Raw genomic sequence first — 23,215 nt, forward strand, 5'->3', positions numbered from 1 at the left:
TCGGGGACGGAGAGCACCTGAGGGTGCTCGCCCGGCAGGGGCGCGATGGGAAAGCTGGACGGAAGCCTCCTGGGCGCCACTCAGGCGAGCCCTTCGCGTTTCTGGGGGTCTGAATCGCGCAGGCCGTCCCGGGGCCGCGGCCGGCGGGCAGCCACGCTCTGGGCGCTACGCTCTGGCCCGGCCCGGCCCGGCCTCCTGGGACTGGGTGTGCGGCCGCCGTGGCGGGAGGGGGGAGCTGCGGCGCGAGGAGGCGCTGCGGGCCCGAGCGAAGGGCTGCGGCAGCGGCCTCGGTGTGCCCCTCCCCTCCCCGGGGCAGCCGGCGGAGCAGAGCCGAGCCGCCCGGGCGCGGGGAAGAGCGCCGGGCGTCCTCCGGGGCGCGGCGGGGCGCTGCGGGCCGAGCGCGGCCCCCCCGGACCGGAGGGCACGTGCCGGGAGGGGGAAGGCGGCCCCTCGCTTACCATGGGCGGGGACGGCCCGGGGCCGGCGCTGCCAGACCGAGCCCGAATCGGCGGTCCGGCGCGGTCCCGCGACGTCATCACGCAGGCGCCGCCGAGCACGAGGGCGCTCGCTCGCAGGGGACGCCGGGAAGGAGGGGCGGGGCGTCAGGAGCCTGTGAGAACCCATCGGGAGCTCCCGCGCTGTTCGGTACGCCGCCGCGGAGCTCTGCAGCGCCGTGCGCGGCTGTTGCGGCGGGAGGGCGCAGCCTTCGGCCGTCGCTCAGCGTGGCTGCAGCCCTGGACGAGGCCGGCCTCGGTCGAGCGCCGCGTCCCGCCCCCGAAGCGCGGCGGCGGACTCGAGCTGTGCGGGCGGAACCGCCTGCGGCGGGCTGTGCCTTTATAACGCCGCTGCACGAAGCGGTGGTGAGGCCATCACAACCGGAGTCTTGCGCCCAGTGCTCCAGTTCCGATGGTCTCACCACAGAGGCGCCTGCGTTGGCTGGGTCACGCCGTGAGAATGGATGACGGCCGGATCCCAAAGGGTCTCCTCTATGCAGAACTCATAAGGACATAAGAACAGCCCCGCTGGAGCAGGCCACAGGCCCATCCAGTCCAGCTTCCTGTATCTCGCAGCGGCCCACCAAATGCCCCAGGGAGCACACCAGGGAACAGGAGACCTGCAAGGCCTCCTGGGAATTGTAGTTAAGAACATAAGAACAGCCCCACTGGAGCAGGCCGTAGGCCCATCTAGTCCAGCTTCCTGTATCTCACAGCAGCCCACCAAATGCCCCAGGGAGCACACCAGATAACAAGAGACCTGCAAGGCCTCCTGGGAATTGTAGTTAAGAACATAAGAACAGCCCCACTGGATCAGGCCATAGGCCCATCTAGTCCAGCTTCCTGTATCTCACAGCGGCCCACCAAATGCCCCAGGGAGCACACCAGACAACAAGAGACCTGCAAGGCATTCTGGGAATTGTAGTTAAGAACATAAGAACAGCCCCACTGGATCAGGCCATAGGCCCATCCAGTCCAGCTTCCTGTATCTCGCAGCGGCCCACCAAATGCCCCAGGGAGCACACCAGGGAACAGGAGACCTGCAAGGCCTCCTGGGAATTGTAGTTAAGAACATAAGAACAGCCCCACTGGAGCAGGCCGTAGGCCCATCTAGTCCAGCTTCCTGTATCTCACAGCAGCCCACCAAATGCCCCAGGGAGCACACCAGATAACAAGAGACCTGCAAGGCTTCCTGGGAATTGTAGTTTAAGAACATAAGAACAGCCCCACTGGATCAGGCCATAGGCCCATCTAGTCCAGCTTCCTGTATCTCACAGCGGCCCACCAAATGCCCCAGGGAGCCCACCAGATAACAAGAGACCTCATCCTGGTGCCCTCCCTTGCATCTGGCCTTCTGACATAACCCATTTCTAAAATCAGGAGATTGCGCATACACATCTTGGCTTGTAACCCATAATGGATTTTTCCTCCAGAAACTTGTCCAATCCCCTTTTAAAGGCGTATAGGCCAGACGCCATCACCACATCCTGTGGCAAGGAGTTCCACAGACCAACCACAAGCTGAGTAAAGAAATATTTTCTTTTGTCTGTTCTAACCCGCCCAACACTCAATTTTAGTGGATGTCCCCTGGTTCTGGTATTATGTGAGAGTGTAAAGAGCATCTCCCTATGCACTCTGTCCATCCCCTGCATAATTTTGTATGTCTCAATCATGTCCCCCCTCAGGCATCTCTTTTCTAGGCTGAAGAGGTCCAAACGTCATAGCCTTTCCTCCTAAGGGAGGTGCCCCAGCCCAGTAATCATCTTAGTCACTCTCTTTTGCACCTTTTCCATTTCCATTATGTCTTTTTTGAGATGTTTTTGAGTGTCAACAGAACTGGACACAATACTCCAGGTGTGGCCTTACCATCGATTTGTACGGCATTATAATACTAGCCGTTTTGTTCTCAATACACTTCCTAATGATCCCAAGCATAGAATTGGCTTTCTTCACTGCCGCCGCACATTGGGTCGACACTTTCATCGACCTATCCACCACCACCCCAAGATCTCTCTCCCCAAGATCTCTCACCAAGATCTCTCACCCCAAGATCTGTCACAGACAGCTCAGAACCCAGCAGCCTATATCTAAATTTTGATTTTTTGCCCCAATGTGCTTGACTTTACACTTACTGACATTGAAGTGCATCTGCCATTTTGCTGCCCATTCTGCCAGTCTGGAGAGATCCTTCTGGAGCTCCTCACAATCACTTCTGGTCTTCACCACTCGGAAAGGTTTGGTGTCGTCTGCAAACTTAGCCACTTCACTGCTCAACCCTGTCTCCAGGTCATTTAGGAAGAGGTTGAAAAGCACCGGTCCCAGGACAGATCCTTGGGGCACACCGCTTTTCACCTCTCTCCATTGTGAGGAAAGGAACTCGTGCAAGGAAAGCGCCCTACAGGTAGACCACAGCTGCGACACAAGGGCATCTGCAAGAGGGAGCTGAAGGCCTTAGGAGTGGACCTCAACAGGTGGGAAGCCCTGGCCTCTGAGCGGCCCGCTTGGAGGCAGGCTGTGCAGCATGGCCTTTCCCAGTTTGAAGAGACACTTGGCCAACAGACTGAGGCTAAGAGGCAAAGAAGGAAGGCCCATAGCCAGGGAGACAGACCAGGGACAGACTGCACTTGCTCCCGGTGTGGAAGGGATTGTCACTCCCAAATCGGCCTTTTCAGCCACACTAGACGCTGTTCCAGAATCACCTTTCAGAGCACGATACCATAATCTTTCGAGACTGAAGGTTGCCAACAGTGTCCAGTTCTGGTCGCCACATCTCAAGAAGGACATAGTGGAAATGGAAAAGGTGCAAAAGAGAGTGACTAAGATGATTACGGGGCTGGGGCACCTTCCTTATGAGGAAAGGCTACGGCGTTTGGGCCTCTTCGTCCTAGAAAAGAGGCGCCTGAGGGGGGACATGATTGAGACCTACAAAATTATGCATGGGAAGGATAAAGTGGATAGAGAGATGCTCTTTACACTCTCACATAATAATAATAATTATTATTTTATTAATTTATACCCCGCCTTTTTGCCCAACGGGCACACAAGGCGGCTTAAAACACTTTAAAAATACAACATTAAAAACAATCATTAAAAACAATTTACAATAATTAAAAAAATCTAAAAACAAACAAACAAACAAACCCCATGAATTTTCATATAAAAAGCAAGAGCAAGAACGCCAGCCAGCCTGTCAACAAAAAAGCTTTTTGGAATAAAAAGGTCTTCAGTCCACGCCGAAACGTTAGCAACGAGAGAGCAGTTCTCAGTTCTAAGGGGAGGGTATTCCACAGTTCGGGGGCCACCACCAAGAAGGCCCTCTTCCTGGCCGCTGCCCCTCTCACATCTCTTAGTGGCAGCACAGTCAAAAGGGCCCTCTCAGATGATCTAAGAGCACGGGCAGGATTGTAGGGAAGGAGGCGGTCCCTCAAATACCCCGGACCCAAGCCGTAAAGGGCTTTAAAAGTCAAAACTAGCACCTTGAATTGGGCCCGGAACAGAACCGGCAGCCAGTGTAGCCGCCGGAGCAATGGCTCGACAGAGTCAAACCGACGTGCCCCAGCAACCACACGAGCAGCCGCGTTCTGTACTAGTTGTAATTTCCAGACCGTCTTCAAAGGCAGCCCCACGTTGAGCGCATTGCAATAATCTAATCTATTGCAATATTATAATCTAATAATCTAATCTAATAACGCCAGAACCAGGGGACATCCACTAAAATTGAGCATTGGGAGGGTTAGGACAGAGAAAAGAAAATATTTCTTTACTCAGCGTGTGGTTGGTCTGTGGAACTCCTTGCCACAGGATGTGGTGATGGCATCTGGCCTGGATGCCTTTAAAAGGGGATTGGACAAGTTTCTGGAGGAAAAATCCATTACGGGTTACAAGCCATGATATCAGAATGCCAGATGCAAGGGAGGGCACCAGGATGAGGTCTCTTGTTATCTGGTGTGCTCCCTGGGGCATTTGGTGGGCCAATGTGAGATATAGGAAGCTGGACTAGATGGGCCTATGGTCTGATCCAGTGGGACTGTTCTTATGCCTTTCCTGCAGTGCTCTTGCCCAGGATGCTTCGCAGCACTGCGGTGCGCCAACGAGGCAAGCAAGCACTGTGCTGCACGAGGTGCAGCGGCCCAGAGGCTGCCTGCAGCCCTTCGCTCCTGCACCAGGCTGTGTCCGCCACTGCAGGCCACCCGCCAGAACTGCCACCGTCCTTGGATGCAGGCAAGCACCTTCCCAGCGCACTGCCCTCCGGCTCCCGGCACAGGCCAGCCTGGAGTTTCTGGGAAGCGCAGTGCACAGTGGCAGAACTGGGGTACTTGAGGCCCCGCTCGAGGCCGCCCAGTCCCGCTCCACGCTGAGGCTGACCCCCCGGTATCAGGGCGTAGCTAAGGGGTGCAGGGGGGGCAGCAGCATCCAGCTTGGGGGGCAACAAGCTGAGCCTGACACTAGTGGCCCAGATTGTGAGTCACGGTGTGTACGAATAATACCTTCATGGCACATATCACCGGAAAGGGAATTCAACGCAGAGCGCAAGGAAACAGGCCCCAGTGCAGTATGCCTCCTATCAAAAGTTAATGGCCAATAGCCAGAAAACACAACTGCCTTTTGGAAGAAAAAGTGGGTTTGCTCAACTCAGAACTGCCCGAGGAGGCGACTGTTGTTCAGGTGAACTCCGCCTCTGGGGCAACGTTTTGAGCTGGACACTGGGCTGCATGGTCATGAGCTACACTGCTGCCTGGCACTAGGCGCAGCAGCGCTCGCCCCCGCATCCCCTGCATCATCCAGAGAGGCTTCCCGCCTGCTGGAGGCTGAGGCTGCCTCCAGCACTCCCTGCCCGTCGGATGCGTCTTGCTCACGCGCCCTGGGAAGGAGTGAGGGCCCGATCCCGCCCGCTTTCCCGGTGCCGCTGCAGCTGGCCCAACAGGACGCCCTGCAGCGCAGAGGCTTCAAGGTCTGGGAACACGTGCCCTTCACTTGTGGCCGCAACAGTGCTGGAAAGCTGGAGTCTGCTCACAGGCAGCCCCACCACTGAGACTGCTGCCGCCGGCACCAAGCCCTGCAGGGACACAGGCTCTGGCCGGCCTGGCACGGCCCAGACTAACTGCCTCAGGCCGCTGCTCACATGATCTGGTGATCTGGTTATCTGGTGTGCTCCCTGGGGCATTTGGTGGGCCGCTGTGAGATACAGGAAGCTGGACTAGATGGGCCTATGGCCTGATCCAGTGGGGCTGTTCTTATGTTCTTATGTTCTTATGATGGAAGCATGTGCTGTGTGCGAGAGGCTCCTTCGCCGGCGCAGCCTCCAATGTTTCTCAGACTGGGTCGGGAACCACTGGGTGGTCGCCAGCCAAGTTCTGGTGGGTCCCCATTCATCTCAGTATTTTGTTAATGTGTCAGACCAGGTGCTGCCATGGAGGGGACCCTCGCGCTGAGCAGCTCCTCCGTATGCTGCGAACAGGGACAGTCGGCGGGGCTTCACAGGACTGCAAAAGCGCTCCTGCTGGATGACGCCCCTCCGGTGGGTCCCGACACACTCTCCTTCTGAAGGGGGGTCCTGGCGCTGCGAGGTGAGAAGCAGGCGAGGCCGCCCGGGCAGGACGTTCCAGCAGCTGAAGCCGCGCCAGCGGGACGCGCTTCCGGACGGCCTCCAGTGCTGCCCGCAGGCCCCCGGCCAGGGAAGCGCAGGCGCGCGTGCCGCCTCGGCAGGTCCCGCCCCGCGTGCGCTGCGGGGCGGGGCCAGGCGCTCTGACGTGGCGCGCCCGCCCCTTCGGCCGCGTTGGTCGCGTGGGCGGGCAGAGCGCGGGCCCGAAGGGAGGCGGCGGGGACTGACCGAGCGAGCGAGCGAGCGAGCGACCGAGGGGGAGCCCCGCCCGCAGAGCCAGGTGCGTGGGGGGGGCGCCGCCGCCCGGCTCGCCGAGGCTGCTCCTCCGCGGAGAGCGCGCTGCGCGGAACTCACCTGCGGGCGCTGCGCGCAGCCCTCGGAGGGGGCGGGGCGGGGCCAGCTGCGCGCCCGGCCCGCAAAGCCCGCAAGGCGCGCGGACCCGCAGGCGAGCCGGAGGACCGCGGACGGGGCGGGCCGGGGCGCAGCCGGAGACGGCGCCCGTGCGCGGCTGGCCTGCGGGGAGAGCGCGGCGCCTCCCGGCCGCGGCCACGTCGGCGGGCAAAGGGCGCTGCTGGGCCCGGCGAGGCGGCGGCGCTGACGGGGAGGCTGCGCTCCGCGCTCCCGCCCGGCCCGGCCCGCTGCAGGCGGCCGCCCTCGCGCTCCCCTGGCCGCATCCCCGCTGGGCCTCGCCAGCCCTTCCCGGCCGGGCAGAGGCGGCCTCGTCCCGGCGGCGGCGGCGACTCTGCGGAGCTCCCGGGCGGCCGGCGGGCGGGCTCCTGCCAGTGCGGCTCTCCGCGGGGCTCGCCCGACTGCACTTCGGGGCAGCAGCAGGAGGGAGCTTCCAGCGGCTTGTCCTGCGTCCCGCATACGTCTGTCAAAGTCAGCTCAGAACCCTTTAGCCTCTATGTGAAGTTCTTTTCCCCGGTGTGCATGACTTAGCACTTACTTACGTTGAAACGCACCTGTCATTTTGCTGATTCTCCCAGTTCAGAGAGTTCAGTTCTGGAGCTCCTCACAATCACTTTTGGTCTTCACCACTTGGAAAAGTTTGGTGTCATCTGCAGACTTGGCCACCTCGCTGCTTAACCCTGTCTCCAGGACATTTATGAACAGTTTGAAAAGCATCAGTCCCAGGACAGATCCTTGGGGCACGCCACTTTCCGCCTCTCTCCACTGTGAAAATTGCCCATTGACACCCACTCTCTGCTTCCTGAACCTCAGCCAGTTCCTAATCCAGGAGAGGACCTGCCCTCTAATTCCCTGCCTGGAGTTTTCTCAGTAGCCTTTGGTGAGGAACCGTGTCAAACGCCTTCTGAAAGTCCAGATATATAATGTCCACGGGTTGTCCCGCATCCACATGTTGACCTAACCCTGTTGACCTTTTCAAAGAATTCTAAAAGGCTTGTGAGGCAAGACTTACCCTTACAGAAGCCAGTCTGATTCTCCCTCAGCAAGGCTTGTTTGTCTATGTGTTTTGAGATTCTATCTTTGATGAGGCATTCCACCATCTTACCTGGAAAAGACATTAGGCTGACCGGGCTATAATTATCCGGGTCCCCTCGTCTTGTCTTTTTAAACATCGGTGTGACACTTGCTATTCTCCAGTCTTCTGGCACCGTGGCCATTCCAAGAGACAAGTCTTCATAAGTCTGCAGTTCTCAAAGTTTTAATCGCCACTACTCACCTTGTCCAGTTTGTGGACACAACTTCCAGTTGCTTCTGATGGCCCATGGAGGCCAATAGAGTGGGTTATGGGCTTGCAAAGAGCCAGCAAAACACAGGAGATGGTGACAGGAAGGCTGTGATCACACACAAGTCATTTGTGTGATTTTTGAACAGCGCATAATTGAGACCGTGGATATGGGGGAATGCCTTTATAATGAAGGCATTATTCATGAGTAGCAGTGCACTCCGTTATAAGTGGGGGGGAAATCCAGGGGCACCACAGAGGCTATAGCCAAGGTAGGAGGATCCATACAAACAGCCGCTTCCTTCACAGTTTTCTGGTGGTTCTGAGTTTTGTTTTGGCTCTGACAGTGCATGACTGCTATACTGGCTCTTGAGGCACACAGGACCGTTGGTGGACTTGCCTTCTGTGTCTTTCCCAGCCTTCCCCCCCTGCCTTGGTCCAGCTGTACCACGCAGTTGGCACGCTGGTGCAACACTCTGATAGCAGTGTAAGGCAGAGAATGGCCATTTTGAGGTAGCAGGACAGGGTCGTTAATTAATTGTGTAACATGGGTGTCACTTTTTTCTCCACTGTCACAGTGTTAATTAGTATTCTTGTTTACTGTTCACTGGTTATAGTTTCCCCATGTGGTTTATCCACAAGACTTGCACAGCCGCTTACCATAAAATCACAAACCTACAATGGAATTCCAGAATTGGAATCCAAAGTGTTTTCTTACAGTTGATTCAGTTTACACAAGAACTGAGGGGTTGTTTCCTAGGGGCTGCACTGTATTATTATTAACAGTATTTATATACACTGTACTGTCTCTTAGCAAGGCAGTTGCTTGTGTCTTGATGGTGGTCTTGGAATTTAATCTTCATAAACATGGGTGGTGGCTTATGGTATCAAATACCTCTAAAAAAAAATGTTTCTTTTTGTTGTCAAGGTTGTGGTGGTATAATTATTATTATTATTATTTATTATTAACAGTATTTATATACCACTTTTCAACTAAAAGTTCACAAAGCGGTTTACAGAGAAAAATCAAATAACTAATGGCTCCCTGTCCCAAAAGGGCTCACAATCTAAAAAGATGCGAAAAGAACACCAGCAGACAGCCACTAGAAAAGATACTGCTGGGGTGAGGTGGGCCAGTTACTCTCCCCCTGCTAAAAAGAGGAACACCCACTTGAAAAAGTGCCTCTTACCCAATTAGCAGGGGTTACCCAATTAGCAGGGGTTATTAAAATAACAAATATTAACAGAGATGAGTAAAAAAAAAAGGCAGACGAGTTGCTCCTGATGTTGATCTGAGTACATGGGCAATAGGTGGGTATCTACTTTCTGTAAGCTGTGGGTGTTGGCCAGTCTTACCTGTGGAGCTGGATGCTGGGATCACCTGAGCCACTGGAATTTCCTGCCACTGAAGATCTTGTGCTTTCTTGGGCTACCAAATTGGCTCAAAGTCGGGTCCTTTGTTTTCTGGCAGCTTGGGGAAAAAAGGTCAGTGGTGGCGGTGGCAGCAGCAGAGCCCAGATGACCACATCTGGACGAGATGACTCAGCAGCCCTCAGGATGCTGAGACATCACAAAAGCCTCTTATGTGGTAGAGATGTCCACAGTAGGGGGGAGTTCAGGGGGCTCCCCCAGTCTTGCTTTCCTGTGTTTTCAGGTGGCTGGCTAAGCAGATCTTGCGGGTGTCTCTTTGGGCTGAGGTCATGCAGTGGAGGTTTCCTGTGTGTTCTTTAAAGCCAGCAGCTATCCATTCATTTGTGCTTCTTTTCCAGAAGTAAGACAGTCACGATGACCACCTTCCTGGAGTTTATCCAGCAGAATGAAGACCGGGATGGCGTGAGGTTCAGCTGGAATGTGTGGCCTTCCAGCCGCTTGGAAGCTACGAGGATGGTGGTTCCAGTGGCCTCCCTGTTCACACCACTGAAGGAGCGGCCTGACTTGCCTCCCATTCAGTACGAGCCCGTCCTGTGCAGCAGAACAACTTGTCGTGCTGTTCTGAATCCACTGTGGTAATTGCAACAACAAGTTTACAGTTTACATTTTGTTTGCATGTTAAGAACATAAGGAAAGCCCCACTGGATCAGGCCAAGGGCCCATCTAGTCAGGCTTCCTGTGTCTGTGGTCCAGTGGCCCAGCTGTTGCTTCAGGGAGCACATAACACAGCAAGACACAACCTGCGTCCTGGTGCCCTCCCTGCATCTGGCATTCTGAGGTAGCCTGCTTTTAAAATCAGAAGCTTGCACATGTCTATCGTGACTTGTAACCCTTGATGAACTTTTCTCCAGAAATTTGTCCGAGCCCCTCTTAAAGGCATCTAGGTGAGATGCCATCACCACCTCCTGTGGAAAGGAGTTTCACAGACTAATTACCTACTGGGTAAAGAAATATTTTCTTTTGTCTGTTCAAACTCTCCCAACAATCAATTTGAGTGAGTGTCCCCTGGTTCTGGTGTTATGTGAGAGAGAAAAGAGCGTTTATCCACTCTATCCATTTTCTGCATAACTTTGTATGTCTCAATCATGTTCCCCCTCAGGCACCTCTTTTCTAGGCTGAAGAGACCCAAATGCTGCAGTCTTTCCTCATAAGGAATGTGTCGCAGCCCAGTAATCATTTTCGTCAGTCTCTTTTGCACCTTTTCCATCTACCCTTTTTGAGATGTGACAGCCAGAACTGGACACAGTACTCTGGGGTGAGGCCTTGCCATCAATTTGTACAACGGCATTGTAATATGAGCTGTTGGGCAGCCCGATCCTGAGCTGCCCGGCGCATGGGGCTGCAGCGGTGCCGGCGGTGCCGAAAATGGCTGCCACTGCATCCAGACCACTCCAGGTAGCCGCTGGTGACTCCTTGGGAGAAGGGGACTTTCGTCCACTTCCCCTGGATAAAGCGAGTAGCCCTGCAATGGGGCTACTTGATTCTGTGGCGACCCAAAGGTTGGCATAGAATCAAGAACCTCTATGTCGAGCAGCCAGCCCAAAGCTCCACTAGTTCTGCCCTCCCTCCACCTCCCTGGAACACCTCCTCTACACCTCCCTTCCCCCATGCCTCCACCTACCTCTCTGCTACTTGGCAGTCCATGCGACTGCTGAGTGGTGGAGCTCCAGCGCCAGCTGGTGCTGGGATAGCACCGGTGGAGCACCGGAGCTAGGGTGCACAAAAGTGCCTTATGGCACGTTTGCAACAGAGTGTGCTGGTGGTGAGCCAGTGCGCAAAGCTTAGGATTGGGCCCTTATTCTCAATACTTTTTCTAACATGGATCCCGAGCATAGGATTAGCCTTCTTTTCCAATGCCATACTTTGGTCGACACTTTCACTGAACTTGCACCAGATGCAAGGGAGGTCACCCAGTTGCAGGTCTCTTGTATTGTATTCTCCTTGAGGCATCTGATGGGTCACTGTAAGATTCAGAACTGGGGCCTTGCTTCCCCTGCTGGGTTCTTTCTCATCAATGTTTTTTCTTACGCTGGATACTGCCTGGTATAAAAGTAGCATCTTGTGTGCATGAAAGGTGCGCCAAGGTGCACCAAAGTAGCATCTTATGTGTGCCAAAGGCACAATGGAGGCTTTCCCATTTTTTGGGGGGAGGGGGCTGGTTCATGCTTAGGGTTAGGGTTCTCACATTGCACAGAATGTGTTTCTAGAGCAGGGGTGTCCAAACTTTTTGGCAGGAGGGCCACATCATTTCTCTGCCACTGTGTCGGGGGACTAGGGAAAAAGGAATTTACATTTAAAATTTGAATAAATTTACATAAATTTACTTAAATGAATATATTAGAGATGGAACTTATATGAATGAATGATGGTCTCGCAATAGCTCAATGCCTATAAAAGGCCATGCACAAGGCAAGGCTGATCTTCCCTTCACTGCCACTGCTGCTTCACAGACATGAAACAGCAAGCAGTGGAGGGAACCCTCGGCCTGCAACTTGCACAGGAGGTTGAACAGTCGCCCTCATGCTGAAAACTGTTACGTCGGGCCAGCACAGGCTCCAATATGTCTCCAGAGAGCCTGAGGCTCATTGGAGACTGGGGGCTCCCTGTGGGTTGGATTGGGCATCCCTGAGGGCCACAAATGGCCCCCGGGCCGGAGTTTGAGCACCCTTGCTCTAGAGGGTCTTCTCAGTATTCCAACCTGCCTCTGCAGTTAACCAGTACCACGGAAACGTGTTTTGGTAACTAGTTGGGATCTGAATGAACGTTGTGACTAAACTTCATGTTTCCTATTTGGATATCAAGCCTATTTGGTGTATCCAGCTTGCGTTTATAAGTTGCTAATATTTCTAAACTTAATATGCTAAACGTTCTAAATTTTATTCTTTTAGTCAGGTGGATTATCGAGCAAAACTATGGGCTTGCAACTTTTGTTATCAGAGAAATCAGGTAACATTTTTTTAAAATAGACTTTCTTCTAAGGAGCTTTGTTTAAGATTGAGAAATGAGTGGTAGCAATATTCCTGTGTATAGATATGAGAGAGAAAAACAATTATCTATGTTAGTTGTTTCCAAGAAAGTTATCCTTGGTACTTTCCCTTAATGTGATCATCTTTCTCTTCCAGTTTCCTCCTACATATGCTGGCATATCCGAGATGAACCAGCCTGCAGAACTCTTACCTCAGTTTTCAAGTATTGAATATGTGGTACAGGTAATTACTGTGATTTGCTCATGTAATTCCAGGGATTGCTGAGCCAGGCAAGCGAGCAGTCAGGATGCACTACAAGTAAAACCAAGGTGTTTATTGCATATTGTCCCACTGTGTGGAGTTGTGCTGACGCACCACTGGGGCAACAGAGTAGGTCTGAGAGGCTCAGCAATTCTTCTTAATGGATTACTGAAGACCATAAGAAGAGCCATGCTGGATAAGGCCAAAAGCTCATCTAGTCTAGCTTTCTGTATCTCGCAGTGGCCCACCAGATGCCTCAAGGAGCACACAAGAGACCTGGATCCTGATGCCCTTCCTTGCATTTCGCATTCTGACATAGCCCATTTCTAAAATCAGGAGATTGCACATATGCATCATGGCTTGTAACCCATAATGGATTTTTCCTCCAGAAACTTTTCCAATCCCCTTTTAAAGGCGTCCAGGTCAGATGCCGTCACCACATCCTGTGGCAAGGAGTTCCACAGACCAATTACACGCTGAGTAAAGAAATATTTTCTTTTATCTGTTCTAATTCTCCCATCACTCAATTTTAGTGGATGTCCCCTGGTTCTGCTGTGATGTGAGAGTGTAAAGAGCATCTCTCTATCCACTCTGTCCATCCCCTGCATAATTTTGTATGTCTCAATCATGTCCCCCCTCAGGCGCCTCTTTTCTAGGCGGAAGAGGCCCAAACGCTGTAGCCTTTCCTCATAAGGAAGGTTCCCCAGGCCAGGAATCATCTTAGTCACTCTTTTGCACCTTTTCCATTTCCACTATGTCTTTTTTGAGATGCGGCGACCAGAACTGGACACAATACTCCAGGTGTGGCCTTACCATAGATTTGTACAGTGGCATTATAATATTAGCCGTTTTGTTCTCAATACCTTTTCTAATGATCCCAAGCATAGAATTGGCCTTCTTCACTGCCGCCGCACATTGGGTCGACACTTTCATCAACCTGTCCACCACCACCCCAAGATTTCTCTCCTGATCTGTCACAGACAGCTCAGAACCCATCAGCTTATATGTGAAGTTTTGATTTTTTGCCCCAATGTGCATGACTTTACACTTACTGACATTGAAACGCATCTGCCATTTTGCTGCCCAGTCTCCCAGTTTGGAGAGATCCTTCTGGAGCTCCTCACAATCACTTCTGGTCTTCACCACTTGGAAAAGTTTGGTGTCGTCTGCAAACTTAGCCACCTCACTGCACACCCCTGTCTCCAGGTCATTTATGAAGAGATTGAAAAGCACCGGTCCCAGGACAGATCCTTGGGGCACACCGCTTTTCACCTCTCTCCATTGTGAAAATTGCCCATTGACACCTGCTCTCTGTTTCCTGGTCTTCAACCAGTTCTCAATCCGTGAGAGGACCTGCCCTCTAATTCCTTGACTGTGGAGATTTTTTCAGCAACCTTTGGTGAGAGACCATGTCAAACACCTTCTGAAAGTCCAGATATATAATGTCCGCAGGTTCTCCCGCATCCACATGCATGTTGACCTTTTCAAAGAATTCTGTAAGGTTCGTGAGGCAAGACTTACCCCTACAGAAGCCAGGCTGATTCTCCCTCAGCAAGGCTTGTTCGTCTGTGTGTTTTGAGATTCTATCTTTGATGAGGCATTCCACTATCTTACCTGTTATAGATGTTAGGCTGACCGGCCTATAGTTTCCTGGGTCCCCCTTCCTTCCCTTTTTAAAGATTGGTGTAACATTTACTATCCTCCAGTCCTCTGGCACCATGGCTATTTGAGGGACAAGTTGCATATTTTAGTCAGGAGATCAGCAACTTCATTCTTCAATTCTTTAATAACTCTTGGGTGGATGCCATCAGGGCCCAGTGACTTATTGATCTTTAACTTATCAATGAGGTCTGAAACATCTTCTATTTTAACCTCTATCTGACTTAATTCCTTGGTCAGGAGGGGCCGTTCCGGCAGCGGTATCTGCCTGAGGTCTTCTGCCATGAAGACAGATGCAAAGAACTCATTTAATTTCTCTGCCATCTCTAGGACTCCTTTTATCTCCCCTTTCCCTCCCTCACCATCCAGAGGGCCAACCGCTTCTCTGGCGAGTTTCCTGCTTCCAACATATTTGAAGAAGCTTTTATCATTCCCCTTAATGCTGCTGGCCATGTGTTCCTCATAGTCTCTCTTGGCCTCCCATATCACCTTCTTATATTTATTTTGCCACAGTCTATGTTCCTGTTTATTCTCATTGGGGCAAGACTTCCATTTACGGAAGGAAGCTTCCTTGCCCTTCACAGCCTCTCTAACTTGGCTGGTTAGCCATGCGGGCACCTCCTGGACTTAGCAGAGCCCTTCTTCCTTTGCAGTATACACCTCTGCTGGGCCTCTATTACTGTTGTTTTAAGCAGCCTTCATGCACTCTGGAGAGATTGGTCTCTTTTTACCTTCCCTTTCAACCTCCTTCTAACCAGCCTCCTCATTTGAGGGAAGTCAGCTCATCGAAAGTCAAGGGTTTTTGTGAGAGATTTGCCCGGTATTCTTCCCCCAATGAGCATGTCAAAACGGATCACAACATGATCACTGTTCCCCAATGGCTCAGTAACATTGACATCTCTAACCAGGTCCTGAGTACTACACAATATTAAATCCAGAGTCACCTGTCCTCTGGTGGGCTCCATGACTAGCTGCTCTAAGGCACAGTCATTTAGCACGTCAAGGAATCCGGTCTCCTTTTCATGATCGGAACACAAATTGACCCAGTCAATATGAGGATAATTGAAGTCCCCCATGATTACAACCCTGTCCCTCCTTGTCACCTCCCTGATCTGTCCTCATTTCCAGGTCCCCTTCAGGTTTCTGGTCTGGAGAACGATGGTATGCCCCCAGTATTACAATCTCAATCCTGTCTTCCCCCCCCCCCCCCGGCACTTTTTTTCTAGACCAGGGGTGCCCAAACATTTTGGCAGGAGGGCCACATCTTCTCTCTGACACTGTGTTGGGGGCCGGGGGGGGGGTTTACATTTCAAATTTGAATAAATTTATATAAATGAATATATTAATAATAAATAATAACAACAACAACTTTATTTATACCCCGCCCTTCTCCTCAAAGGGACCCAAGGTGGCTTGGTATTAGAGGCGGAACTTATATGAATGAACTAATTTTACTGAGCTTATTTATAATACACATGAAATCCAGAAAAGGGGGGTTGTTAGAATAATTCCTGACAGATATAACACACCTCTTCCTAGGGGAAAGCTCAGAACAAACTTATGAGGAGTCAGCAAGGGCAGGAGCATGTTTTTACTCTCTCTCTCCCCCCATCCTGGCAACAGGCAGCAGCAAAGGAACACAACCAGTCAGGGATCTGGTGGGCACCTGCCCCCCAGGACGGGAGTTTGTTTCTCCTCATTCACACAGAGAAGGGAGCTGCCTGTCTCCCTCTCTCAGCCCCCCTCCCCCAGCCTGCGCCGAGCACCAAACAACTTAGAAGCAGGCAGAGAGCTGTGTGTATTTCCCCTTCACAAATGGACCCCCATTTTCCTCCCTCTCTGCCAGTAACCCCAACAAGCAAAAGCAGTAGGTTTCCTCCCCATCCAAACATCCCGTGAGTTCTCCCCTGCAGTGCCTTCCTCCAAAACTGAGCACTCACAGCCCAATCAACCCACAGTTTCCTGGGAGTAAGGCCCACTGACTCTATGGGACTTACTGCTGAGTAGACATGCTCTCCAGCTGCATTCAAGCATCCCCGGAACTTCTCCCCTGCAGTACCAGTCCCCGGCCCCAAGCACACTTACAGCCGAATTGGATGCACGCTTTCCTGGGAGTAAACGCCACTAAGTCTGATGGGATTTACTGCCGAGTAGACATGCTCTCCAGCGGCATTCAAGCATCCCGCGATTTCTCCCTTGCAGCGCCCACCCCCCAGCACATGCAAGCAGCACAAATAGACCCACAGTTTCCCATCCCTTCTCAGTGCCCACCCCTGCCCCCGCAACCCAAACATCAGGGCAAACAGACCCAGGACTTCTCACCCCCACCCAATGCCTGGACTCAGCTGTAGCCTTCCCAACCTAATGGGAGGGTTGCGGATGGGCGGGGCTCCTGCTCTCCTGTGAGTGCTTAGCCTTTTCCTGTCTGTCTGCGAAGGGCCAGCAAGGGCTCCAGCAGGTCTCCAGCGGGCTGAGCACCCATTAGAGATGGGGGGCTCCCTGGGGGGTCGGATTGGGGCCCCCTGCAGGTCGCAGGTGGCCTGGGGGCCAGGGTTTGGGCAGCCCTGTTCTAGACTGAAGAGCCCCAAGCACTGTAGCCTTTCCTTGTATTTTTACCTTTCCTCGATTTCCTTTCCTAGAAAATGCTTTTCTTGGATTGTAGCCAGATGTGGTCTAGCGTGAAGCTGTTGCATGGCTCAGAAAATGAGAGGTGCAGAAATATTTCTTAGATGATCTCCTGAAGGCATTTTGTCCAACCCGCCCAGGAGTAGCAGCCTCCTTGCGCACTTGTACTTGTACAGTTGTGTTCCTGTCGGTTAAGAGAACTGATTTATGTGGCGTAGGAGTCTCCTAGAATCGTGTTTGCACAAGTCAGCACGCCATTTTGTGTGGGGCCAGCGCAATTCACGTGCTCAGCTTGGGTTGTCTGGTGGAGATCCACCACACTGGATCTGGCCATTGCTCCGGAGCCAGTTCTGCCCATGACCTCTGGCAGGCTGTGGGGTCTGTCCAGTGGGGTCGTGGAACAAGACTGTCTCTTGGCTTTGTCCAGTAGCACTGATGCTGTGGCATTTTTGTCTCTTCAAGCGTGGACCTCAGATGCCTTTGATATTTCTTTATGTCGTTGACACCTGCATGGAAGACGAAGACCTGCAAGCTCTGAAGGAATCAATGCAGATGTCGCTGAGTCTCCTGCCTCCCACTGCTTTGGTGGGGCTCATTACTTTTGGGAGAATGGTGCAAGTCCACGAGCTTGGCTGTGAAGGAATTTCCAAAAGTTACGTCTTCAGAGGAACAAAGGATCTGTCTGCAAAACAGCTTCAGGTAAGTGGGAAATTAATGTTAGAAACAACCTGCTTGGTTTTCTGCCTGCTCTGTATTTGGAGAGAGAGGCAGGGATTCTGCACTGCACTGAACAATATCTTACAGTTCAGGTCATTGTCAGGTGGGTGTCTTCTTACTGAGAATTGCAACCTGCCCCCCATTAGAATCGTTCTTTTTAAAAGGGACTTAAAACTTGCATGAAGGAAAAAAATGATGCATCCAGTGTTCTTGTTCTGGTTATGTGCAGGCAAAGCATTTTGTCAGGGGGATCTTTTCATGTTTTCCTTCCAGTCATGGAGCAAAAACTTGCAGCTCAGCCTGATGTTTCTTAATTTGTTTTGGAAATCTAATTATTACTGAATATGTGGCTGCATTAAATGCTGTTTTGTACCGTGTAACCTCTGCAGGAAATGCTGGGACTTACCAAAATGAATGTTTCACAAGCTGGCCATGGGCCTCAGGTCCAGCAGCCGCCACCTTCAAACAGGTATGTAGCCCTGCTTATTTTGGATGATTCAGTCATTGCTTTGTGGTGAAATCGGGCGTGTAACTTAGACAAAAGATGCGAGTTCATTTGCAGAGTCTGAAGTCCTCCTCTGGGCCCCTCATGCTGACTGCTCTTGAGGAGGAGGCAAAAGCAGCTCCCTCGGCTTGAGACGCTGGCAGTGCAACTAGATACGTGGTCTAGAAAATTGAAATGCTGCTTGGGTTCAAGAGGTCAGTGCTCAGTATATTGTTTGTCACCCCCAGATTCTTACAGCCAGTGCAGAAAATTGACATGAACCTCACTGACCTTTTGGGGGAACTGCAGCGGGATCCGTGGCCTGTCCCCCAGGGGAAGAGACCCCTGCGGTCCTCAGGAGTGGCTCTGTCCATTGCCGTGGGGCTGCTAGAGGTAACTAGTGTTCTGCTGTGCGTGCCTGCATGCTCCGGCCCTCTCTGACTTGAGGAGGAGAGTTAAGCCAGTGGGAATACGATTTAAAAATAGGAAACTCTTGTGGATGGCTCCTTCCTTCCTTTGCAAAAAAGTCTGTCATCTCCTTTCCTCTTGTGTGTCTTCTGTTTGCAGTTGCCACAAATATGGACTATATTTGGCCAGAGCTGCCTCAACAGTAACTTGCTGTTAATGTTATCTCTTTTAGAATTTGAATGGGCAATTCTAAATATTTATCTTAATAAATTCTGAAAGCAATATGATTGCAAAAGGCATATTTTTTTGTTTCCTAACTTTAAAAATATTGTTCTGCAGTGCACTTTCCCGAATACTGGTGCTCGTATAATGATGTTTATTGGTGGACCTGCTACCCAGGGACCTGGGATGGTTGTAGGGGATGAACTTAAGCTGCCTATAAGGTCTTGGCATGACATTGACAAAGACAACGCCAAGTACGTTAAAAAGGCCACTAAGGTATGTATGATGAAATTTTTGTATTATTATTATTATTGTTAAACTTTATTTATATGCCGCCCTTCTCCCCAAAGGGACCCAGGGCGGCTCACAACAGATTAAAAACATAATTTAACCACAAATAAAAACATATTAAAAACACATTAACATATACCCATAAAAACCATAGTCAGATAAAAAGTCAGATAAAAAGAGCAAAACGTAGTAAATCAGAGGAAACAGGCCTGTAAATATACTAAAAAAGATACAGAAAAGATGTTTAAAAAGGCCATGCACTCAGAAGGCTTCTTTAAACAAAAATGTCTTCAGGCCTCGCCGAAAAGTCTCAAGAGAGGGAGCCATTCTCAAGTCAAGGGGAAGGGAATTCCATAATGTTGGTGCCACTACTGAGAAGGCCCTATTTTTTGCCGCCGTCCCACGTACCTCCTTAGGCGGCGGCACTTGTAAAAAGGCCTTCTCTGATGACCTAAGAGGACGAGCTGGATTGTACAGAAGTAGGCGATCTCTGAGATCGCCCAGAGCAGTATAGGGCTTTAAAAGTCAAAACCAGCACCTTGAATTGGGCCCGGAAACAAATGGGCAGCCAATGTAGCCCCCGGAGAAGCGGACTGACAGAGTCAAACCGCCTAGCTCCAGTGACCACACGGGCCGCCGCATTCTGCACTAATTGCAGTTTCCGAACCGTCTTCAGGGGCAACCCCACATAAAGCGCGTTACAATAATCTAACCTCGATGTCACCGTGGCATGGATCACCGTGGCCAGGTCTGCCCGATCCAAGTACGGCCGCAGCTGGTGCACCAGCCGAAGCTAAGCGAAGGCCCCCCTAGCCACAGCTGCCACCTGGGAATCCAGGAGCAGCTGCGAATCCAGGTGGACCCCCAAGCTGCGGACCTGCTCCTTCAGAGGGAGTGCAACCCCATTCAGAGCAAGCCGATAGTCCAGTACCTGCATCGAGGATTTCTGAACCAGGAGAGCCTCTGTCTTATCCGGATTTAATTTCAGCTTATTAGCCCCCATCCAGATCCTCACTGCTTCCAGACAGCGCTCCAGGCCCTCAACCGCCACCCTGGAGTCTGGAGGAAAGGAGAGATAGAGCTGGATGTCATCAGCATATTGATGACACCCCACTCCAAACCCCCGGATGACCTCTCCCAGTGATTTCATGTAGATGTTAAATAGCATGGGGGACAGAATTGAACCCTGTGGCACCCCGCACCTCAAAGGCCAGGGTGTCGAACAGGCATCCCCCAGCACCACCATCTGGAACCGACCCTCCAAGTAGGAGCGGAACCACCGCAAAACAGTGCCTCCAACTCCCAACTCGGCTAATCGGCCCAGAAGTATACCATGGTTGATGGTATCGAACACCGCCGAGAGGTCCAGCAGGACCAACAGGGATGCACTCCCCCGTCCAGTCCCCGGCGTAGGTCATCCACCAAGGCGACCAAGGCAGTTTCCGTCCCAAAGCCCGGCCTGAAACCAGATTGAAAAGGATCCGGATAATCCGTTTCATTCAAGACCCTCTGGAGTTGGGCCGCCACCACCCGCTCAATTACCTTGCCCAGAAACGGGATGTTGGAGACTGGCCAGTAGTTATCCAACACCGTGGAATCCAGGGAGGGCTTCTTCAGGAGGGGGCGAACCACCGCCCGTTTCAAAGCGAGTGGCAACGTCCCCTCCATCAAGGAAGAATTAACCACTCTCCCCGTCCACTCAGCCAGTCCACCCCGGGCAGCTCTTATTAGCCAAGCTGGGCAAGGGTCAAACAGGCAGGCAGACGGCCTCACACTCCAAAGGAGTCTGTCCACATCCTCAGGCTGTACAAGCTGAAAAGAATCCTACAACACTGGACAAGCAGTTGCCAAGGGGACATCGTCAGACATTGTCAGTGTGGCATCCAAGTTGCGACGAATACAATCGATTGTACTTGTACAAAATACATAGAATTAATTCTGTAGAAATGTGTTTGCATGTGTGAAACTGTGTGCTGTCTGTATTTCATTTCCCTAAAGACTTCATATTTTTCTAAACTAAAAAAAAGATTGAGTCCGAGCAACACCTATAAAACAAACTGGTAAGTTTCTATTGACCATGAATTGATATTGGATTTGATGTGTGTAATAGACACTTGAAGAGGAATTACAAAAGTCACAGATCCCTGAAAACTGCCTGCTAACATCTGATTCCTGCTACCCAGGCAAAGAGGCATGTTTTAGAAATAGTGCTCCTCTTGTGTTAGTAGGAGAAGAACAACAGTCCCTCTTCACCCCAGCTTGGCATCTTTTCTTTAGTTATTGGTATTTCTTCTGTACTTTTTTTTTTTAATTGTGGACCCTTTGGGGATAGGGGACCAATTAATGATTTATTTTGCTGTGTAAACTGCTTTGTGTTGAAAAGCAGTACATGAAAGAAGAATTTTCCCTCCTCGTCCCTCTGACTTCTCAGTATGACATCCTGTTTTTTATGCTAAGACAGCCAGGTGTTTGGAAGGGCCTGGGCAATCCTGCTGTGACTGCAGATATGGCCCAGCAGTGAGACTGCCCCGCGCGGTGGTTTTGAGTGGCAGCTTGAGGGAGGCAGCAGGCCAGCACCCTACCCGGATTCTATGCCCGCCTGCCACCCCCTGCCCCGTTTGATGCCTGTCTCAGTGCTGCCCCTTCTCCTTTTGTTTGGGAGAGGGTGGGGCCAGGGGTCTGGTTGCTTTCTCTGGAACGACTTATTGGAAACAACTGGGAGTGCAGAGGTTCTTCAGCCAAAGCCCCACCTGCAGCTGGTTTAGAAGCAGCAGCACTGGAGGAGGGGAAGGATGGGTGGGCTTTAGTGGCACTCGCCTTGGGGCATGGAGTGGTGGCACAGATGCTGGTGTTTGCGCAGGGGACTGTGCTGGCACGTGCTGCCACTGGCAGGGATGGATGGTGGTGTTCAGCACCAGGCCGTCTTGAGGGTATCCCAGAGTGACAGCTGTTTTGCTAATGGGCTGAAGCGTAGTCTAGAGAAGAGACCTTTTGGAGGAGGAGGAGGAGGCGTGAGACTGGCGGGTGCTCCTTCCTCAGGCCCTGCTAATTGGTGGTAGTTGCAGCTATGGCTGGAATTTGCCTTTTTTCCTGCCTTTGCCTAGTTGTGTGCCAGCTGGGTCTTTTCCTAGAAACAGGGTTCTGGCTGCTGGAATGCGTTCGGTGGTGAGCGTGAGGCCTGCAGCAGGTGCATTTTATGTGGCTGCCTTTGAGGAGCTTTTGGAAAGTGCAGCTGGTCCAGAGCGCAGCTACCAGGCTCCTGACAGGCTTCAGTGAGCTCCTGTTGTGCCAGTCCTCCGAGCTGCCTTGGCTGCCTGTTGGTGTCCAAGTCCAGTTCCATGTCATGCTTTGGACCCTCAAGCCTGGAGGCGTCTGCCTGCTGAACACCTGAAGGATCCCACTGCCCATTTGATCCCCTTGGCTTTGGGGGCTTTGGGAGAGGTCTTTGGGGGGGAGGAGATGCTCCCTGAAATCTGGCGGGGGAGTGCTGGAGCCAGAGGCTTCTCCATCGTGCGTGATGGCCTGTGGAACGTGTGACCCTATGGAACACGTGAAAATTTTACATATAGGCTAATGTGACAGAGCAGGAGAGAGATTTTGGGGTCCTTGTGGACAGCTCGATGAAAGTGTCGACCCAGTGTGCGGCGGCAGTGAAGAAGGCCAATTCTATGCTTGGGATCATTAAAAAAGGTATTGAGAACAAAACGGCTAATATTATGTATAATGCCGTTGTACAAGTTAATGGTAAGGCCACACCTGGAGTATTGTGTTCAGTTCTGGTCGCCACGTCCCATATAGTGGAAATGGGAAAGGTGCAAAAGAGAGCGACTAAGATGATTGCTGGGCTGGGGCACCTTCCTTATGAGGAAAGGCTACGGCATCTGGGGCTTTTCAGTCTAGAAAAGAGGCGCCTGAGGGGGGACATGTTTGGGACATGCAAAATCACGCAGGGGATGGACAGAGTGGATAGAGACGCTCTTTTCCCTCTCGCATAACTCCAGAACCAGGAGACATCCAAAGTTGAGTGTTGGGACAGTTAGGACAGATAGAAGAAAATATTTCTTACCCAGCGTGTAATTTGTCTGTGGAACTCTTTGTCACAGGAAGTAGTGACGGCATCTTGCTTGATGCCTTTAAGTGGGGATTGGACAAATTTCTGGAGGAAAAGTTTATTACGGGTTTCAAGTCATGGTAGGTATGTGCGAGCTCTTGGTTTTAGAGGCAGGCTGCCTCTGATTGCCAGCTGCAGGGGAGGGCACCAGAATGCAGGTTGTGTCTGTTTTCTTGTGTGTTCCCTGAAGCATTTGGTGACCCACTGTGAGATACAGGAAGCTGGACTAGATGGGCCTTTGGCCTGATCCAGCA

General features: G+C 51.8%; 1 protein-coding gene across 1 annotated transcript in view; it reads left to right on the forward strand.

Moving 5' to 3' along the window:
- The first annotated feature begins 6,338 nt into the window (after positions 1–6,338).
- SEC23A (SEC23 homolog A, COPII coat complex component) overlaps positions 6,339–23,215 on the forward strand; it is a 35,232-nt gene continuing 18,355 nt past the window's right edge. The window contains exons 1-8 of the mRNA XM_066612421.1: positions 6,339–6,376; positions 9,556–9,792; positions 12,106–12,163; positions 12,340–12,426; positions 17,191–17,427; positions 17,835–17,914; positions 18,178–18,322; positions 18,677–18,835. Of these exons, the coding sequence (XP_066468518.1) occupies positions 9,572–9,792; positions 12,106–12,163; positions 12,340–12,426; positions 17,191–17,427; positions 17,835–17,914; positions 18,178–18,322; positions 18,677–18,835 (987 nt within the window). The 5' untranslated portion in view covers positions 6,339–6,376; positions 9,556–9,571. The remainder of the gene's footprint in view (positions 6,377–9,555; positions 9,793–12,105; positions 12,164–12,339; positions 12,427–17,190; positions 17,428–17,834; positions 17,915–18,177; positions 18,323–18,676; positions 18,836–23,215) is intronic.

Source organism: Tiliqua scincoides, chromosome 1 (genome assembly GCF_035046505.1).
Source record: "Tiliqua scincoides isolate rTilSci1 chromosome 1, rTilSci1.hap2, whole genome shotgun sequence".
NCBI lineage: Eukaryota > Metazoa > Chordata > Lepidosauria > Squamata > Scincidae > Tiliqua > Tiliqua scincoides.